Raw genomic sequence first — 19,323 nt, 5'->3', positions numbered from 1 at the left:
GCCCCACCACCACCACCACCACCACCACGCCCCACACCTCACTACGAGATGGTTTGCCATTGAGCGGTGACCCGTCCGTCCTCTCATGCTCTATCTTTTTGTGTCTTTTCATCAGTTCTTCATCACTATGAGCCCTGATAGGTTTTTCTCAACTGTAGAATGTAGATTATACAGTTTTTCTCTCTGTTGCATGGATGTTCAAGGAGTTTGCAAACGCAAATAATAATGGTCTTGCTAAGGACAAATATTTACAATATAACATCTTTTGATAAATCATGACATAGTTATTTTAGTGATAGACATATTTATGTCACATTTAAAACAGGCAAGCCATAGCCATATTCATATTCCTGTTTACAAAAGTTTTGAGACAGTCAGAATAGACATCATTTAGAGGTACTGGACTTCTATAAGGACTTCTCTAATTTTTTTAAAGAACCAAGCGTGTTTAGACTTTGTCTAGCTGACATCCAGTAATTTCTCTGTCACTATCCTGTTTTTCTCAGTGGTTATTTTTTTGCCGATGATTGTGTCTTAAGTCTATGCTTATTTTCAGTGTTTTCATTTTATGTTTACCTGTCAACTCCATTTCCCATTATGCTTTGTCAAAAGATGGTATTCACCCCTTCAAAGGCCTTAAGCCTGCGGCCCGTCAGGTGAACAGCCCGAGAACAGAGCCCAGCAAAACCTACAGATGGCTGCAACCCCGAATACTGTCAAACACACAAGACAATATGTAAAAATGCCATAATGAAAATGTAGTCACATGCCAAATATTTATATCTTATATACATATCTTAAACCATGTCCTGTAAACGGTAATGGCAATGTTAGCAGATGTTAGTTCCTTTTTATAAGCTACATTTAGACAAATTCAAAAAAGGTTTATACTAAATAGGTCATACTGTAGATTCTAGTCACAATGTTTGCAGCTCTAAGAAGTCTGTGATTATATTTTTCACCCTAGTGTTAATCTGTGTGATTTTCTACACAACATACATAAAAGTGTAGATCTAGATCTAGATTCTGATGTAGCTTAGAAACAAATGTAGGGTTCCTGTGCCTCTGCATGGTGCTGGTGCTGATTGGATCGTGGCTGTTTGCTCCCACTTTTCTGTTGCGGTTGACGACACATGAAACCATCAGACACATGATGACCAACCCTCACTGTCTTTATAGCTGCATATAGCAGGTTTTCTGGCCTCTGTGACACTGGAGACATACTTCAGATATTGACTCTTTATCGCACTATTGTCTTACAAATTTATCAGCAAATTAAATACTATCAGTCTGCATTTCTCAAACACCAAAGATCTTTATCACTGTTAACTTTTTGGTGCAGAGCCTTTGCAGCCAGAGACTTTGACTTTTTTCATCCAAATCTTTAATCAATTAGTCAAAGTCAATTAGTCAGTGCTGGGTTGGAAAACTTATGTAGCTGGTACAAAAGTGGCCATTTTACTGTAATAACTTTTCCCAAACACTTAACACATTTGAAATTTGGCTATTGAAACGAAACACAAACTAGCGAAGAAGCTAGCACATACACCTTATGGATACATCTATCTATGTATTATTTTGTTTTTAATCAATCTGTCATGTGTTTTATGCCAATTTGGCATCAAGTTAGAGTACAAAAGGAAAAAATGGCTGCCTTCATGCATGTGTACGTCCCCGGAAGGGTGGACATTTTGTTTTTGGATGTCTGCAGCAGTAACCTTGAAGGATGCAATTTCATCTGTCATTTATTCTTCCCCATCTAGACTGTATCAGGATAAACTGTAACTCCAGTAAGTTAACACTCAAGTTTCATTTTGCTTTCTATGTTGATATTATGTTTATGTTTTTTTAAAAGGTGCTTTTTCTTTAAATGCAAGTGCAGCTACACCATTTACCTTCTTTTAATATTATTAGGTGGAGGAAGAGTTTGCTTAGTTTGTTCAACTACCCTATATTATAATGGAAGCCAAAATAATCAATTGGAATGAGTGGTGAACTTTTTTAATTATTAGACCTACTATATATATTTAACCCGACTTTAAATCAAACACTTTATTTTCTGGTGATGGATCTGCTGTAATATACAGTTGCTTTAGAAAGTATTCACACCCCTTCACACTTTGCACATAATGCTGCATTTAAATTAAATTGCAAATCTAATCAATTGCTGTTTTATTCTAATAATCTACATGCAAAACCCCTTATAACAAAATGAAAACCTATTTTTCGAAAGTGTTGCTAATTTAATAAAAACTAAACACTGAAATCTGTCATTTGGTTGCAAGAAGGGAAGGCTTTAGTAACTTCTCACTCCTTGAGTTGGTCACTTCACCCCAGATCAGATTTGATTAAATGCATCTGTGAACAGCAATCTTTTGTCTGTCCACAAATGTTTTATGGGGTCTTTGAGCCCAGAATAAGGGACCATGTGTGAGGTCTTCTATGGGTGAGTTCACGCAACCTGCAACATGCTGTAGTTGTGCGAGCACTGCTCTTATTTGCGTCGACAGTGAACCAGTTTACACCAGTATGCAGGAGGCAGGCAAAAACACTTTGGGTGCACTGAAGACCTGACATGAACACCCGAGTTTGGCCTAGCTGGGGAAATTTGCTATTTCTCTCCCCTCATGCTTTCTGTCTGTTCTTCACCAGCACCTACTGTATCTACTGAAGCTGAAAAATGAAACATTTTTTACAGTTGTAGTAGGAAAACACAGTGCTTAGTTTGAAAGCCAGTTTTATTGGTGTGCTTTTGAAGTTTTGTGCCAGGGCAGTAAGATGCAGTTAGCCCAGGTCTGGCTTCAGATGTTCCACTCTAGGACAGTCAGAGACTTGTCCTGAAGCCTCTCCAGCATTCTTTTATTCTACCTAAAATTGAACTTCAAGATGCCATCTGTATTTAGCTGTAATCATCTCCCATCTATCCTACAGACCTGATTCTCCAAGCTGTGTAAAAGTGGGCACTAATTGTCAACCCTCTATCCAAAGTCCTTCTTGTCAATTTAAACATGATTTAGACAAGAAGACTCCTTGTGTTTTCAATTTTCTTCCATTTCACGGCTATTTGGGCCACTAACCTTGCACTGATCTATCCTCACCAAAAAGGCTATTGAGGAGGTTCTTGGTTTGTTTCATTTCCTGACACAATATTAATGGAAGGACTTTATACTGTATACACAGGGAGCACCTTTGTAAACGATGTCCAATGTATTTAATTTATTTGTCATGAAGACTCCAGATAAATCCTAGACATAGATACAGCCTGTTTGCTTTCATTTCTTGAGTTGACTATTCGGAATGCAGACAGCAGAAACACAGTAAAAGCACTCTGAAAGTAAATATTCAGAGTCAGAGATTTGAGCTTTTAATTTTTAATACATTTGCAAAAATGGTTTCAGATATGTTTTCACTTTATCCTTCTGAGTTATTGCATGTAGACTTATAGAAAACTTTTGTGGAAAATCTAATTTAAATTGTGTAAAAAATTAAAGTGCGTGAATACTATCTGGAGCGACTGTATATTTGAATGAATTCCTACAGTGTGTATTTCACTTTGCCCTGTTATTTTAGTTAAGAGTAGGACAATGACACTAATCACCGTTTATAAGTCACCTTATCGCCTTTACAAGTCATGACATTATGTGACTACCCTGACAATCACGTCTTTGCAGACTTTACTTGTAGCTAAGTGCAATAGGTTCATTTAATCTTTGAGGCTGCTACATGTGCAAAAAGTAAGAGTAATTGTAAATAACTCTCTTTTATGATGTAACATCTTTGGGCTCTGTAACTAAGATGCTTTTGAATTGTGAGGCTTCAGTATTAATTGTGTGACCTCAGTACTAGACATAGATGTTTGACACTGTCTGCCTGTTTTGGTAACTCTAGTGTTATTTATGGGGGAAAAGGATAATTATTATGAATACTGTACCAATATAATCTCCCTGTCCCAGCTGTTGAGATAGAGCACCAATACAAGTTGGTAAGTAGTACATAAGAAGATACTCACTACCAAATCCCAATTCAATGAAACCAAGGAAATATCAATGGAATTCAACTTTATTTATACAGCACCCATTCAGCTTAGAAATGAAGTTTATAAATGAAGCATACAATTCTAACCTAGCTTAGAGAATTTAAAAACCATCTTCTAATACTGCCTACAGAGTCCAGAGCACAGAAATAATAATAAAATCAGATTAATTTTATCAATATTTGACACCAATGAAACAGATAAATAGATTAGATATTTCAAGTGGAATTGTCCCAATTTATAATTCTTTAGTTGCTTGATATGATAAATAATTAACCCTTGGTGACATGTGAAAAATAAATCGTGATCATGAATTAGTGTATTATAAGTATTAGGGTAAACTGCTACAGTTGGTTCCAAGCATGGAAAAGGTCTTTCTCACACTTTACCATAAATGCTCTAGCACTAACTCTGAAAAAATTAAAGTCCAGTATTCCAGTATATTGTTACGTCAGGTTGGATCCTGAAGGTTATAATTTCAGTAATGAAGAATCAGATTTACAACCTCAAGTTGTGTATAAGAACTCAATTGCATCACACTTTAGTCTGTCAAAAATTAGTATGGATTGCTTTTACTCATAATAAGGCCAATGAGATAGTTGCTGTCACATCTCTGATTTAAACGTAACAAATGATATAATTACAGAAAAAGCTGAAACTACTAGTAGGTAAAAGGGCATCTTTCACCACTAGATGTTTATCTATAAGTTAATGAAGTCTAATGGATCTGGCGTAGAAGAAATCTGTTGTAAATTTCCCTTTATAATATTAGCTCTCAACCACTGGAGGGAGGAGGGTGTTTTGAGTGTTAAGAGCACAGTTCGAGCTACTTGATACAAAAACTATATGGAAGATACAATACAAGTCTGGGGAGAGAGTGTCAGTGAATTAGCTTAAATGTGTTTTTAACTGTTAAGATAACTGTTCAAGAGCTTGTTTTGCATTGACACATGCTGAAGGAGTCCACTGCCTTAAGAATACAGCTTACCTAAACCTATATTCTAAAACCCATTATATTTAATATATTTACATAATAAAACCTCTAGGTGGTGTTAATGCACTTAAGGAACCGGGGCACTCGGACAAATCAGCTTTCTCGGGTAGTCAGGGATGTGTGTTTACATGCACTTAAGAAACCTGGTTAAGGGAAACCCGATGTGGTTAAGCAAATACATGGCAGAGTAAGCGGATTGTCTGACAGAAATCTATCTGGGAAACCAGGTTTCTCTGATCCCCTACCCCGAGTTCATCAACCAGCCCTCCCATTTACATGACACTTTAGTAGTTTCTTGAGAAAGTTTTTCCAAATGACCACTGCCTAAAACATAACACTGTTTAGGCCGGCTTGCCCCTTTTGCCTTGCCTCATTATCTAGTTCTGTTGCTCATATGCCCATTATAGGTTTGCCCTTGGGCTACACCAGGGACATCATAAGCACTGACTAATCTGCAGTTATGCAGCCCCAGACACAGTATATCTGCTACAGTAGCTCCTTTATGGTATCAGATCAAATGGGCTACACTCCACCTACTAGGTGCATTAAAGAGGTTGGTTGTGGTATGAAGTCACCAGTTGCCTTTCCTTGTATAACTTGTGGTAGGTACTGTACACTAGATACAGAGAACACCCGAGAATAGCCTCCATTTTGGAGATGCTTTTTCCTACATCTAGCATCAAGAACTGAGCATACTTCCTGCCTAATATATTCCATGCCCCAACAGATACCAGTGGTTTCAATGCTGGGACTTATTAGTGAATGCACACATCGCTTCTCTCAGTTCGGAAAAAAAAATTGTTTATTACATGAGCTAGAACCACACATTCAAATCAGATACTATTGGCAATAATATCTGATATCTAATCTGATATCTAATATCTCCAACACCCTTCTATGCTCAGCAGACCCCCAGAGGTCCTTTGGCAATAAAGAAAAACAAACACTGGAATAGAGAGAAAAAGGGAGATTGGACAGGATACAGAATGCAAGAAAGCATGGACATTCACGGCAAGTACTCAGAGTAGGAAGGGGAGTGTTTGATGTTATAATGTTAGGAGCAGGACTACACCTCAAAGGACAGAGAAGAGAACATCGGTATGAGGTTTTGTGCCAAACCAGCATTAGATTCACCGAAAAAGCAAAGATAATATTTGTACAAAGTAGACTAATCATACCCGTTACACACTCTGCTTTAAATAGCCATGTTTGACGGGCTGAAGCTGAACCCTCCTAACAAAACCCTATTCAAGTATTTTAAGTATCTCGTTGGATATTTTACAGTATTTGTGACTTTGCATACAGTAAATGACTTTGTATGCATTTAAACCTAAATTTAAAACACATAAGGTTGATGTTAGGTGATGTTTAGGTCATTGATGAAAATGTGTTATACTGGACATGTATCTGATTGTCAGATTAATGCTGAGGTTTCTGGCCTGCATTTATTACTGTGAAAAACAAATGAAGACAGACAAAAGGAAGGAAAACAAGTAATGAAATAAAAATATTTTTTTAAGCCTATAATGAGTAAAAGCAATTTACTATTTGAAAGCCATGTTTCAGTTCTACAGCAAAGTGCTCAAGTAGATTCTATGACAAGCACAGATGTAACACATATGAGGTATTTTGTGTATTTTTACTGTGTATTTAATTGACTAAACCAAACCCTTGTTTCCCAAAAGTGTAAGAACTAGTTTGAAAACAACATTTAAAGCCACTTTAAGCCACTAGGTTGCTTGTAATAGTTCTACCAGTGACAGGCTGAATAGTGGGAAACAAAAGGTTTGGTTATAGGTTCAGGATGTCTTTAACTTTGTGAATGACCATTGTTCTCAGGCAAGGGACCGGAGACCCTGTATGCTGGACAAAAGCTCAATGATAATGAATGGCATACAGTGCGTGTGGTGCGTCGCGGCAAAGCCTACAAGCTAACGGTTGACGATGATGTAGCAGAAGGTACTTACCTACATTGGAGATATTCTTAGCATTGCCTTGTCAGTGTGATCCCTCAGAGAATGATAATATCACTGTGTGATATTTTTAGTCCTGCTACAAAAAAGAGGATGTAGATATGTAACCGTTAGTGACAGCTGGCATCCATCTAATACTTTTAATGTAATTTTCTCCTTAAATCAGCCCTTTTGTGTTAGTGTCAGACAGTGTTCTATTTTCTTTTCGTTTTTTGTCTTTCTTTTCAACCCATCCCCTCCACCCTACCCATCTTCAGGCCAAATGGTGGGAGACCACACTCGTCTAGAGTTCCACAACATCGAAACAGGCATCATGACTGAGCGCAGATTTGTTTCCAGTATCCCGTCCAGCTTCATCGGTCATCTGCAGAGCCTTAGGTACTCAGAATTTTACATATAAATACATAGTTTCCCTTAATCCAAAGTTTTTATGTATTATTTTTGATATTAGCAGGGATTCTGAACTGACAAGCTAACAAATCCAAAGTTACCCAAAATTGTGTAGCTTGACAGAATCATTTGGTTGTTGTACTGTGATAAACAATGCAATAAACGTTGCTTTGAGCCTTTGGGACGTGTACGTTCAAAGGGTTTAGAGATGCCAATGTTATTAAGACAGATGATACATCAAGTTATTGCTTTCTACCTGTGAACGACCCTAGTTGTTTTTTTCATGAGAAGCAAACCGTAGATTAATTTAGCCAGTCATCTTTCATATGTAAGCTTTTCTTTCTTGACCTACAACCAACCAGTAGAATAAAATATTTTAAGACAATAATTATATCTTCTGTTCTTTCTTCAGATTTAACAGCATGCTCTACATCGACCTGTGCAAGAACGGCGACATTGATTACTGCGAGCTAAATGCCCGTTTTGGGATTCGTTCCATTATTGCAGACCCTGTCACTTTCAAATCCAAGAGCAGCTATCTGAGCCTGGCCACCTTACAGGCCTACACATCCATGCACCTCTTCTTCCAGTTTAAAACCACCTCCCCAGATGGGCTTATACTTTTCAACTCTGGAGATGGCAATGATTTTATCACTGTAGAACTAGTTAAGGGGTAAGTTTTATTTTGAAAGGATTTTTTTTTTTTTTTACAGTTTGCACGTTGAATCCGGGACAGTTCAGTTGTAACATTATTTGGTTATTAACTGAGACTATATGACTATAACCAGTATTTTGAAGATAATATGATGTGATACTTGTTGCTCAAAGTGATGAACCTACAGAGAATCGCTAAATCTGCAGCTCCCCTCAGCTTTACGGAGCGTGATAAAGTTCCAGCTGACCCAAACAATAGAAATAAATATAATGGGGCTTGGGTTATACTTTGCCTCATCATAAAAACAAATGTATATTTACTTGTTTTCTGGTTGAAGGCTTCTAGTTCCTGAACGCTTCAAATATTAATTTCAAAGGCGAATGGTAAAGCCTTTAAGCTCGTGGTAACTTTTCTTTTGCAGATACATCCACTACGTTTTTGACCTTGGAAATGGGCCAAACCTCATCAAGGGGAAGAGTGGAAGGGCACTAAATGACAACCAGTGGCACAATGTGGCCATCACCCGAGACAACAGCAACACCCACACACTGAAAGTAGATGACACGGCCACTATTCAGTCCATCAATGGGGCAAAGAACCTGGACCTGAAAGGTATTCAGATGATATGGTAACTCGTGTATGTCTCCTTATTTTTACATTACCATGATTATGTCCTCACACAGTATTATTTTCATATTTGCATATTCTTCTTTCAGTGTAAGCGTGCTGCTGAGACAGCCTGCACATTTTTGGATTTGCAAATGTTTCTCTCATTGTTTAGGGTAAAGAGCACTGTTGGCACTTCTATCAGTATGATACTAACTAAGTGGTAGTAACACTTTTAATTAGAGCATCAGTAAGTCAGTATTGTCTGAATAGTACTTTCTTCACCCTTAAAATTTAGGGCCTGTTTTACATATGAATTCCAGACAATGTTTGTAGAATTCAGCCACGGACATTGTCTGGAGCGGTGTTTCAGACATGTAACATACAGCAGCAGATCACCCAAGTAACAGCTGTCTTTACGTGTGAAAATCAAATAGGTATCCGTGCATGATCAGCGTGCACAGGAGGCAAAACATGGTAGAAAACCCTTTTCCTTCTAAGGATTGATTTTATTTCATTAAACACTTAATCACTTTGTTATGGGTAATTTATTGGGTCACCAATATTAAACCTATCCACCAATCTCGCTGTTGTTGGTTCAATCCCCGGCTCCTCCGGTCACATGTGAAAGTGTCCTTGAGCAAGACACTGAACCCCAACTTAGTTGCTCCCGGTGAGTGTTGGCCAGCTGCATAGCAGCTCCCCCATCGGTATATGAGTGTGAACTGGTAAATAAGAAGCAGGGTAAAGCGCTTTGAGAAAAGTGCTATATAAGTGCAGAGCATTTACCCTTATACCAAGTACGTGCAGTTTCTGTTTACCCTGTCTTAGATTTTCAGTATGAAAATTACAATAAAACCTAATTGCCTACAAATAAATTAATAGCAACTGGCAACAAAAATAAATAAATAAAATAAATCAATCAAATAAATAAATGCTAACATTTAACAAATCATTGTATAACACCTCCGCTAACACACATAAAAGCTGCTTCTTACTGCTCTTCAGTCCAGTATGTGTTAGCGGTTACAAAGTACAAGTCAGCTTTTTCTAACTTTGCTGTCTCATTATCGTCCACAACCACTTTTATGCTACCACGCCCTCTTGCCCCTCGCTCCACCCCACAGCCAATCACATTACTTAAACACTGACATGACTTATTAATTTCCCAATTACGTACGAGAAAGAAAACAACATTGATTGTTCGCAACACAAGACACACAGTTGAACCAATCTACTTAAAACAGGTAAAGACATTTTGCACCAAAGTAAATCATATATATCAGAACAAAACAGACCTGCATATATTTAACAAAATAGAAAGAGTTACTTATTAATTTTTAATCGAACTAGTGAACTATAAATAATAGCATGACCTTTCTAGGTGCTACATCTGTGTGTCAAACCCATATTTTTCCACTACAAATAGAACCTTACATCTCTTCCCAAACAAGTCCTCTTGTCCTCCACATAGGTCATTTTTCCCTGCCCTCTCATAAGAACCACAGCACGATTTGTTGAAGGAGCCTCCCCCTCATAGGTTGGCAGGCATCTTTCAAAAATTCACAAGTACAATAGAACAGCATTACCACTAACCTGGTCTCCCCTATATAAAGGTGGTGCCACAGAGGGGGCAACTCATTTAAAAAGTAGTTTAAGTGATCTCTAATGTCCTTCCTGTACATTTTCTTTCTTTTCAGGTGATCTGTTCATCGCAGGACTGGGTCCAGGCATGTATGGTAACTTGCCTAAACTGGTGGCATCCAGAGAAGGTTTTCAGGGCTGTTTGGCTTCAGTGGACCTTAATGGTCGTTTGCCAGATCTCCTCAATGACGCCTTGTTTCGCAGCGGGCAGATCGAGCGTGGATGCGAAGGTACACCGTCCCTCAAATCTGAGCCTGATTTAGACTACAACAACACAAATGTCAACTCCAACTCCAGCAGCCCCTTCTTCCTGTTCAATGCAAACAGTAGCTCCACAGCCTTGCGTCCATATGGAGGTTCTTCCGTTCTATTAACTGTACTTGTTGCCTCACTTGCCCACTGCTAGTCAGGCCAAACCATAAATACCTCCTCATATACACCACCACTTTATTGGCCACATTGGTCACCCACTGACAGTAACGATCAGCATCAGAGCAGCTTCTGCCAGTGAAGTAACATTAAATCCTGCCAGGTGCTTCATTTATATCTCGTACAAGATGCTTTTGTAGAGTTTTATTTTGTCGGAATTCTGTGAATGTTTACAGTTTTTAAACAGCATTATTATAGAATAAGTTAACACAGGGTGTTTAAAGGATAATTTCAGTCACTTTCTACATTAGGCCTGGTTTTAACTATGACCGAACATACACTGAAACACAATGCATTTTCATACATAGACCTCTATTGTTGTCCAAAAACCATTAAGAACACAGCTAGACACGCGAGTCCTCTGGGTGACATATTTCTGTCCATCCACAGTGACCCATTTTGACATTTTTTTTTTTTACATTTTGCATCAGGTGCTTCATTATGCCCAGTTTTTACAGAAGGCTGACGTCATTAGGAGTTTACTGCACATGTGTGAGAGCACAAGAGCTCTTTTGTTTAAACTTTATTAGCTTCTCACTACACAGAACTACACTCACTGGCCACTTTATTATCTACACCTGTACCTAGATCCGGTATCCAGCAGCTGTGAATTCTGCTTTAACAATGTTATAATTTCTCGGTTTTTAAGTTGAAACTGTCAGAAAGGTGGTAATTCAACTCTTGGTTTATTATTGAGGTCAAAGTGGTTAGTTAGGTTGTACTGGAGTATATGCAAGAACAGGTGGTTCTAGAGTTTTGGTCCCCTCATTCATAGATCAACAGCTTTCAGCCACAGTGGAACGTGTTCTGCTCATTGATTTAGCATGAGTTTTTATTCTCGATGCCCTTCGTTGGTGGCAGGGCAGGGCCACGCCTGGTGGGCTGGGTTTGAAACCCACGGCCGTCTGAATCCCAACCGAATGCTCAACCACTGAGTCACCAGGCAGCCCCTCACAATCCACATGCGTGTGCAGGGACCATTTTAAAAATGAAGATTATAAAGGAGAAAAAGAAGAATTAGATGTAGTTTTGAAGCAGGAGCTGTGGCCATCTACCAGGTCAGAACGTTTGGCTCACATCTTTCACATCGTAGCAGGTGGGGAAAGTTAAAAAGCTACCAAAGCAGACTGTCAACAAAAGAGGTCTTGCTCGAGAACTCATGCATGAGGTACACACCTGGTGACTTTAGACCACTATGCAAAGTGTGTACAACCGGGGTCTCCAACATGTGGCCAAAGGGTAATGAATTCTACATAAATTTGAAATCTTATTTATTTAAATTTGAGTGGTCCCTCAGCAAACCAACTTAAATGTATATCCAATCAAATTCATGTGTCCTGCCCCCTTCTTACATAAAAGGATTAGTCATCACTCAAATGTGCTGCTGTCCAGCTTGATGAGCCCGTGGTGATTAGTGCTGCCAACTTAATTACTTTGTCACTACATTTAGCGATCATTCAGTCTCTTTTTCAAATAAGCAACTGGTGTTAATAGAGACTTTAGGAGACTCAGTTTAGGAAGTTAGGTTTCTTTAGAAAATTACTGCAATTATCCTTTAATAAACTCTCAATCAGGTGTGTTGGTGCAAAGACACATGTATTCATTGGATAGCAGATAGATATTTGATAGGAGAAGGCAAATTGTAATCTTAAAATTAATATATCTTACTTTACCAATACTGTCCCTTTACTCCATCCCACTGTCAAATTTTCCCTGCACATACTGTACGCAGTATGTATTATGTTTTTTTTTTTTTTTTGCAGTTCCTACAAAATTACAAGAATAAGCTGTTTCTTTGTAGCATAACACCATTCATGGACATGTGACAAACAAAACCTTAGTATATGAATCTGTATTTGTTTACAGTAGAGTTTGATACTGTTACTTTAATGTTTAGCATTTTCCATACTCAATTTTATATTTACAGGCAACGTGTTACTTTTCATTAATAAAAAGGTTCATGGCCAGGGACTAAAATTGATCTTGGTTAAACTTCTGCAAAGTGAATACAAAGCACAGTGCTGCAAACTTTTGATATATTACCGTGTGGGATCGGTGCTACACTATCTTCCATGCCGTGGGTTTGACAGTCCTGACCTGGACTTCTAACTTTTTTCCACTAAAGAGTGAAGTTAGATAAAGATGTGCTCACGTACTGTCTACACTGCCTGATTCACTGTAGGTGACAGATTTGCAAGGTCATAGCTTACAGGAGGTACAACATGATAGACGTGAGTCTAACATGAAAAAGTAGGCTGGCAGAAACAAAAGAAAGGCTCCATCACAGCAGAGTGATGGAAATGTCATCTACAAGCTCATTTGCTTGCTTTAAATCCTCCAGTTTAACAGTTCAGGACAGCAGTGTGCTTCAAGCACAGGCTCACGCACATAATCTGCACTTTGCACTGAAGAGTTTGCAGGACAAAGTCCACATAATCTCAGAAGCACCTCATTCGAACATTTGCATTCTGAAAAACTGTACACCACCTCTGGAATTTCAAAATTCTAATGCATGTGTTAAAGAGGTTAATATTTCTATCCAAACCCAACATGACCCAAACTCAACAAACATATATTCCAACAAACTCGACCTGGCGGTAATACAATTGAGTTTTGATTGGTGTTTTTCAAGTGGATGACCTATAGGTCATAACATCAGACTCTCCGGGCCTAACCACCAGTTAGAAGTGTGTTTACTGGAGGCGTTCAGGGACATTTGTTTCAGGATTACTTGTGTTACACAGCTGCTCTTAGTGATATTCTAAACGGAGTTTACGGTTTGTCTGTATGCCTGTTTATGATCACAGTGAAATGGTATAGTTTTAAAGAATAATATTACTTTTGATTGTAGTTTTTAAGTTTGTCTAGATAGAAAGAAACTGTAAAATGTAATACTGAAAAAAGAGATTTAACTTTTGGGACATATATAATACTAATACTAATACTAATATAAAAAAAAGATTTTAAAAATGTTTAAAAATACACACACGCATTTCACACAAATGCAGCAATAACCACTGTATCTTTACACAGCTGTACTATTTAAAATATAATCTGTTTTCATGTGTGGGTAGTGCAATGTGCTAAGTTGCTAATCTAACTAACCAGTCACTATTTGTGGTACAGTAAGGATTTGGAAAATAGTGAATTACTGAAGTTCAAAGAAAATCCTATAAAAACTTCAACTCTATGTATTTACTAGTTTAGTACACCTGACCATAACATGATAGCAGCATTGGGAATCTTTACCGGGTCATACCTGGACTCTTAGACAATATAGTTGTCACTAAAGCAAAACTTGCCAAAGGTTTTATACATATTATGTACCAACATCAAAATGGGCTGTTGAAACATTTTGCATGAGTAAGCACATGTCACTGTGGACAAAATGTTTCCATCTTCCTGTGCAAGTCATGTATTCTTTTGTGGTTGTTTTTTTGGTTGTTGTTTTCTCATACTCTTAAGGTTCTGGGCCTGTTCCCACAACTTGCTCCTGTTTGCATGGAAATCATTTTGGTTGACAGGTTCTCTTATGCTTGCCATATAATTCACTTGGACATTGAGTGTACTTTATGTTTTTTGTTGTGTTTTTTTTTTAATCATGAACTTACAGAGCTCCATGTTAAACAAATGGATGTTAGCTTCATTTTAATTAAAACAGACAATATCATTATGTGTAATGTATGTCCTCTTCATTGTGACAATCTGAATGGGATTGATGACAATGTTATTCACTTTGCTGTATATACTGCAAGAAATTAATGGTTGATTTATTTATTTTTCAAAATAAAATATCAATCACCATTTGTTGGTCTTGTCCATGACATTTTAATTTCCATTCGATGTGTGCTTGTATGGTTTCTTTTTTGCTAATGTATCATGATTAGTTCATTAGTCATTTAAACTGTACTGCCATGTGTTGCCTGTACTTCATCGCAAGCTTTCATCACACAAACCGAATCTGTTACTTCAGCCAGCGACTCCTTATCTAATGCCTCAAGTTGTGGAAGTACATTATAGTGTCACTAGATGGCGACACCACACTGCTGCCAAACATTTAACATGACATTCATGGTACCTCTGCTGAGACTGAGATTTTCAATGTTGAGCTTTATTTAAAAAAAAAATCAAAGTACGTACCAATCAATGGATGAATTGGCAGAAATAGAAGTATTTGCAGAAATTCCTGCATTATTCCAAACACCCCTACTCCTTTAAATCTTCATCATTTCTCCCAGTCCGGCACAGCTCGCATCATTTCACCAGGTAAGTCTCCACTCAGCACATTTATTTGATGTGAGACACATCAGTATAATTGAAATTTGGAAAAGTCTAAAATCAATAAAAAGTTATTAATTCATTATAAATATAATAAACCTAGTTACATGGTGCACAGCAGGGATGCCGGATACTCTTTTGCTCTCTCTCTCTCTCACACACACACACACACACACACACACAAAGCTATATGACCATAAAAAGAACTATTCACCACAACCACACTATTCAACCTTTCAGAATCGGAATAGAACAGGCATGAGACTGAAAGCCCATACACTCTGCTGTACTTAGACCCCTTCATTTTTAATTAACAGCAATTCATATGAAGAAAATCTAAAACTACTTTCTACTCTAAAATGTTACAGACTCATAACTAAAAATTTTCACTAACTGGACCTGTAAAATAAAATGATTCAGTGTGGCCTAAAGAATAATGTTTAGGGTTTGTTAGAATCTGTGGTGGATACCGATGTCTATGAACTTCGGGCAAGCAGACCATGAACCATTCTCTGATCTCTGATGAGGTTCACTCAAAAATTATGTGAGTCCAGGTCACATAAGCCTTTGACAGTACCTGACAGTAGTTGATAGTGAGAGCTACTGGTGAAGAATGTTAACAGTAATAATGTTGAGCATATTTCTGCTATATTATGTAATGCGAATGCTTTAGATTGGTTTATGGGTTGACACACAAACTTTAAGGCTTTAGGACATGTAACAGAATATTTTGCTGCTGAACATACATAGTACATATGGTGTTAATTTATGAACTGGATATAATCCACATGCTGCTCTGCACTACCCATCACACGGAGACATATTTTAGTAATATGCAAACCATATGCGTTAAAATCACACCTTTCACTTTTATAGACATAAACATTATTTAAGTTAAACAGGGAAAATGTATTAGTATTATAATGTTTTTACATTTGCATTTTGGAAACAGTTGCTTTTGATGTGGGAAAATCAATGCGGACTTCATTGTTTACTCACTACTGAATGGCATGATGTCATTTTTTATGTTTCATTAAGACAATGACAAAGATGATGGTGGACCCACTGGACTACTAGTGAAACTTATAAGCGTGTTAATGTGCCAACATTCAATAATTAAGTAAAAAAAAATGTTTGCCTAAAAAATACTCAACTAGTACCTCTGCAATAGAAGTTCCTCTTCAATTTTTGACTTAAGTAAAAGTTCCTGCCCTGAATTCTATGTGAAACTATGGTAAGTAATAGTACTTCACTAAGGATATGTATTTTAAACAGTTCTGGTTATGGCAATTATGCCAAAAATTGTATAGAAATAAATAAAGGAATACAGGTCAGAGACGATGGTTACCTACAATCCTGAGGAACATAAACTGCAGTCAGCAAATGTAAAGCTGATTTTAACCACTTAATGGACTCCATAATGACCATCAGCATGTATTAGTTATTGGTCAATTTTTCCAGGTTTATCTTCTTATAAAAATAATTATGAACTAATGCTCCATAATAAACGTATTGGAGATAAAGTACTGTGAAAATACAAGTAACATAAATGGTAAATGGTCTGTACTTATACAGTGCTTTTCTACTTCATCAGAACCCAGCATGTTTTAAGCTGCTTCTCAGTCACCCATTGACACACACAACTCTTTACGCAGCTGGCCTGACCCACTACTATCAACTAACTTTGAGTTCGATGCCTGGCTCAAGTACACTTGGTTAGTATTTTAATAAAAACAATAATAACCCATGATATTCTTTTCTGAACTTAACCAAATTGTGTTTGTGCCTAAACCTAGGTGCTTTATTAAAGAAACCATAACAACAAAGGTCCAGTATAGCACATGATAATGACCTACTGAGCATACTGGCAGGTAGAGTAGGGACCTTCCATTTTATGAGGCTGACAAGAATAAGCCACTGAATGGTATAATGAGGAATTTGTAATATGGTGCAACATGCTAAAAATTAAGATAACAAAGAATAAAAAAAAATACACATTGTAGCAGTAAATACAAATCTACTGTGAAGGCAGATTTTGTACATTCATTCGATAAGAAACAGATGCTGGAAAAAGTATATAAAAAAGTAAATAAAAACACACCCAGACTCACACACACACACATTTTTAAGAGGATCATTCCAAAGTCTGGGTTCAGTTCAGTGAAGGACTAGCTTGTAGTGTGCAATATTTAGTATAATGTAGTGTGTGTCTGTGTGTGTGTGCGTGTTTGGATGGTGTCTGGGGATGGCTGAACGTCCACAGGTCCCAGCACCACCTGTCAGGAGGACTCCTGTGCCAACATGGGGATTTGTATCCAACAGTGGGAGAACTACACCTGTGACTGTTCCATGACCTCCTACACTGGCACACAATGCAATGACCGTGAGTACAGTTTGCATGGGAGCAATGAAAGTGACAAATAAGATCAGTTGTTTGTAACGAAGAGAAGTTTAAAAGCGGACAGGTTGATTTTCCATGTCTAGTGCTGGCTGTTGCATGTGGCTAAGAGAACATTTCATCAGTGTCAGACCCTAGAGGGGAACCTTTGCTCCTTTAAGGAAAAGGATGTAACATAACATGCAGGTACTGCATAATGCATGACCAGTCAAGATGTGGACAGGTTCTGCCCATTGATTACCAAACTGGCCCGGTGGGCAAGAGCTTCTGTACACAGTGACTGTGAATCTCTCTTATTTGAAAGTCACAGCTCAGGTAAAAGACCAAAAATGACCAAAATAGGATGTGAAACGCTCTAAAAAATGACCACAAAGATACAGAAAACAACAAAATGATGAAAAACTGTTAAAAAATGACCAAAAAGAGTCACAGCATGAACAAAGAGAAGAAAACTGATATGACTTCCAAAGGAGCTGTAAAATTACATCAAGTATTAATACTTGAGAGTGAAAAAAGGACTTGGACCTCGTCCTTGATTTGATCATTTGACTATGTGGACATTATTTACCACTAGGGGGCAGAGCAACATTAACATCCCCTGCTGAGAGCACTTGCATGCTGGCCGCTTTATGTACAAGCTAGTGCAGTCCAATAAAGATGCTCTGCCGTGTGTAACAGATGTCACGTGTACCGGACACAGCAACAAAGTAGATTCACCTTTTGGACTGAAAGATGACTATACATAATACAAATGTTGCCTCAATTTATAGAATTTTTTTATTCAGTTTATACAAGGCTTAATAAAAAGAATTTAAAGCATAACACAGCGTACATTAGACTTTGATGTTGAAACTATTCATAGAATTCTCAGCACAGCAACATACAGTGTGCATTTATTGATTTCTTAGTTTCTTTTTTCCTTGAAAATTCAATTTCTTGAAGACACGATTGGCTCTCCTACTAATAGTTTGTCACTGCGGGGGAAAGCTTTGGGTAGTAGGGATGAGACTAATGCTGCCATTCAGACAGAAGTCAGGTTTCTGCTTTAGATAAACTTCCACCAGTTCAAAGTGTTCTGCAAGAACAGACACACACGTGTATACGCACAGTCCCTGTCTAGAGTCCCGTAGGCTCAACACGCAGTCGCACTCGTGCACACAGACTCACTTAGATCTTCCTTTGAAACAGGCACTTGTCTGTCTATTGACACTGGGTTGCATCATCGCTGTGGCCCAGATGGAGTTGGGTTTAGCCATAAGGGTTACATTCAGTCCATCCATCCTCACTATAGCCTGCATACTAGAAATTGATTTTAAGGAGCTTCAGGTGTGCTTCATTTCACAACAGTGAATATTTGCAATAAACCTACACTCCTCCAAATATCAGACTCCAGGTGACGAGGCTCTGATGGTGTCAGGAGTCTGAGGTGTTTAAAGCATTTAATGATAAATAAATGAAACAGATGGTTTGTTTTCTACAACCGCTAGTTGCGATTTTTTCAGTTCTGAAAACTGCTTATAACTACGCACCGACCACATGGCCTGGACACTTTGCCTGCATAAGGACAGATGAGTGGCTTTCAACATCTTACAGCATGGGTCAGATTCTGCATGTCAATAAATAATGGCAATTCTTGTGAGTAGATTAACAACAGGCCAGATTTTATTGGGGCTTGTGGGAAGCTGGTGTTGCTTCTCTACCAAACATGGTTTGTGGGGAATTGCACTGAATGCAGTTGAAGTAACTGTTTCTGCAGTTTCAACAGTTGAAACAGAGTCATAGGTCTTTTAACAAATTAAAATTCACGTCACTTTTAGGATTTCCTCCTTAAAATATCAATTTATATAATATCAATACAAGCTTTTTTAATCTGGAGCTCCGGTATCTCTGTGTCAGTAGGATGCAACTACATCTGTCTTTCCA

The 19,323-nt window shown here is 37.8% G+C and overlaps 1 protein-coding gene across 14 annotated transcripts in view; it reads left to right on the top strand.

Annotated features, from left to right (window-relative positions):
- The window catches only part of nrxn3a (neurexin 3a), a 165,626-nt gene that overhangs the window by 108,053 nt on the left and 38,250 nt on the right, over window positions 1-19,323 (top strand). For 8 of the 14 annotated variants that reach the window (XM_067478970.1, XM_067478960.1, XM_067478959.1 and 5 more), the window contains 8 exons: window positions 1,764-1,790; window positions 6,867-6,986; window positions 7,258-7,378; window positions 7,803-8,063; window positions 8,467-8,657; window positions 10,352-10,525; window positions 16,658-16,717; window positions 17,266-17,385. In XM_067478970.1, the coding sequence (XP_067335071.1) occupies window positions 1,764-1,790; window positions 6,867-6,986; window positions 7,258-7,378; window positions 7,803-8,063; window positions 8,467-8,657; window positions 10,352-10,525; window positions 16,658-16,717; window positions 17,266-17,385 (1,074 nt within the window). Of the gene's footprint in view, window positions 1-138; window positions 6,987-7,166; window positions 7,379-7,802; window positions 8,064-8,466; window positions 8,658-10,351; window positions 10,526-16,657; window positions 16,718-17,265; window positions 17,386-19,323 lie in introns of those variants that run through there. The other 6 variants (XM_067478964.1, XM_067478974.1, XM_067478963.1 and 3 more) reach the window with 4 other exon arrangements.

Source organism: Channa argus, chromosome 16 (genome assembly GCF_033026475.1).
Source record: "Channa argus isolate prfri chromosome 16, Channa argus male v1.0, whole genome shotgun sequence".
NCBI classification, from domain to species: Eukaryota; Metazoa; Chordata; class Actinopteri; order Anabantiformes; family Channidae; genus Channa; species Channa argus.
This window is presented reverse-complemented; position numbering and strand designations above follow the sequence as displayed.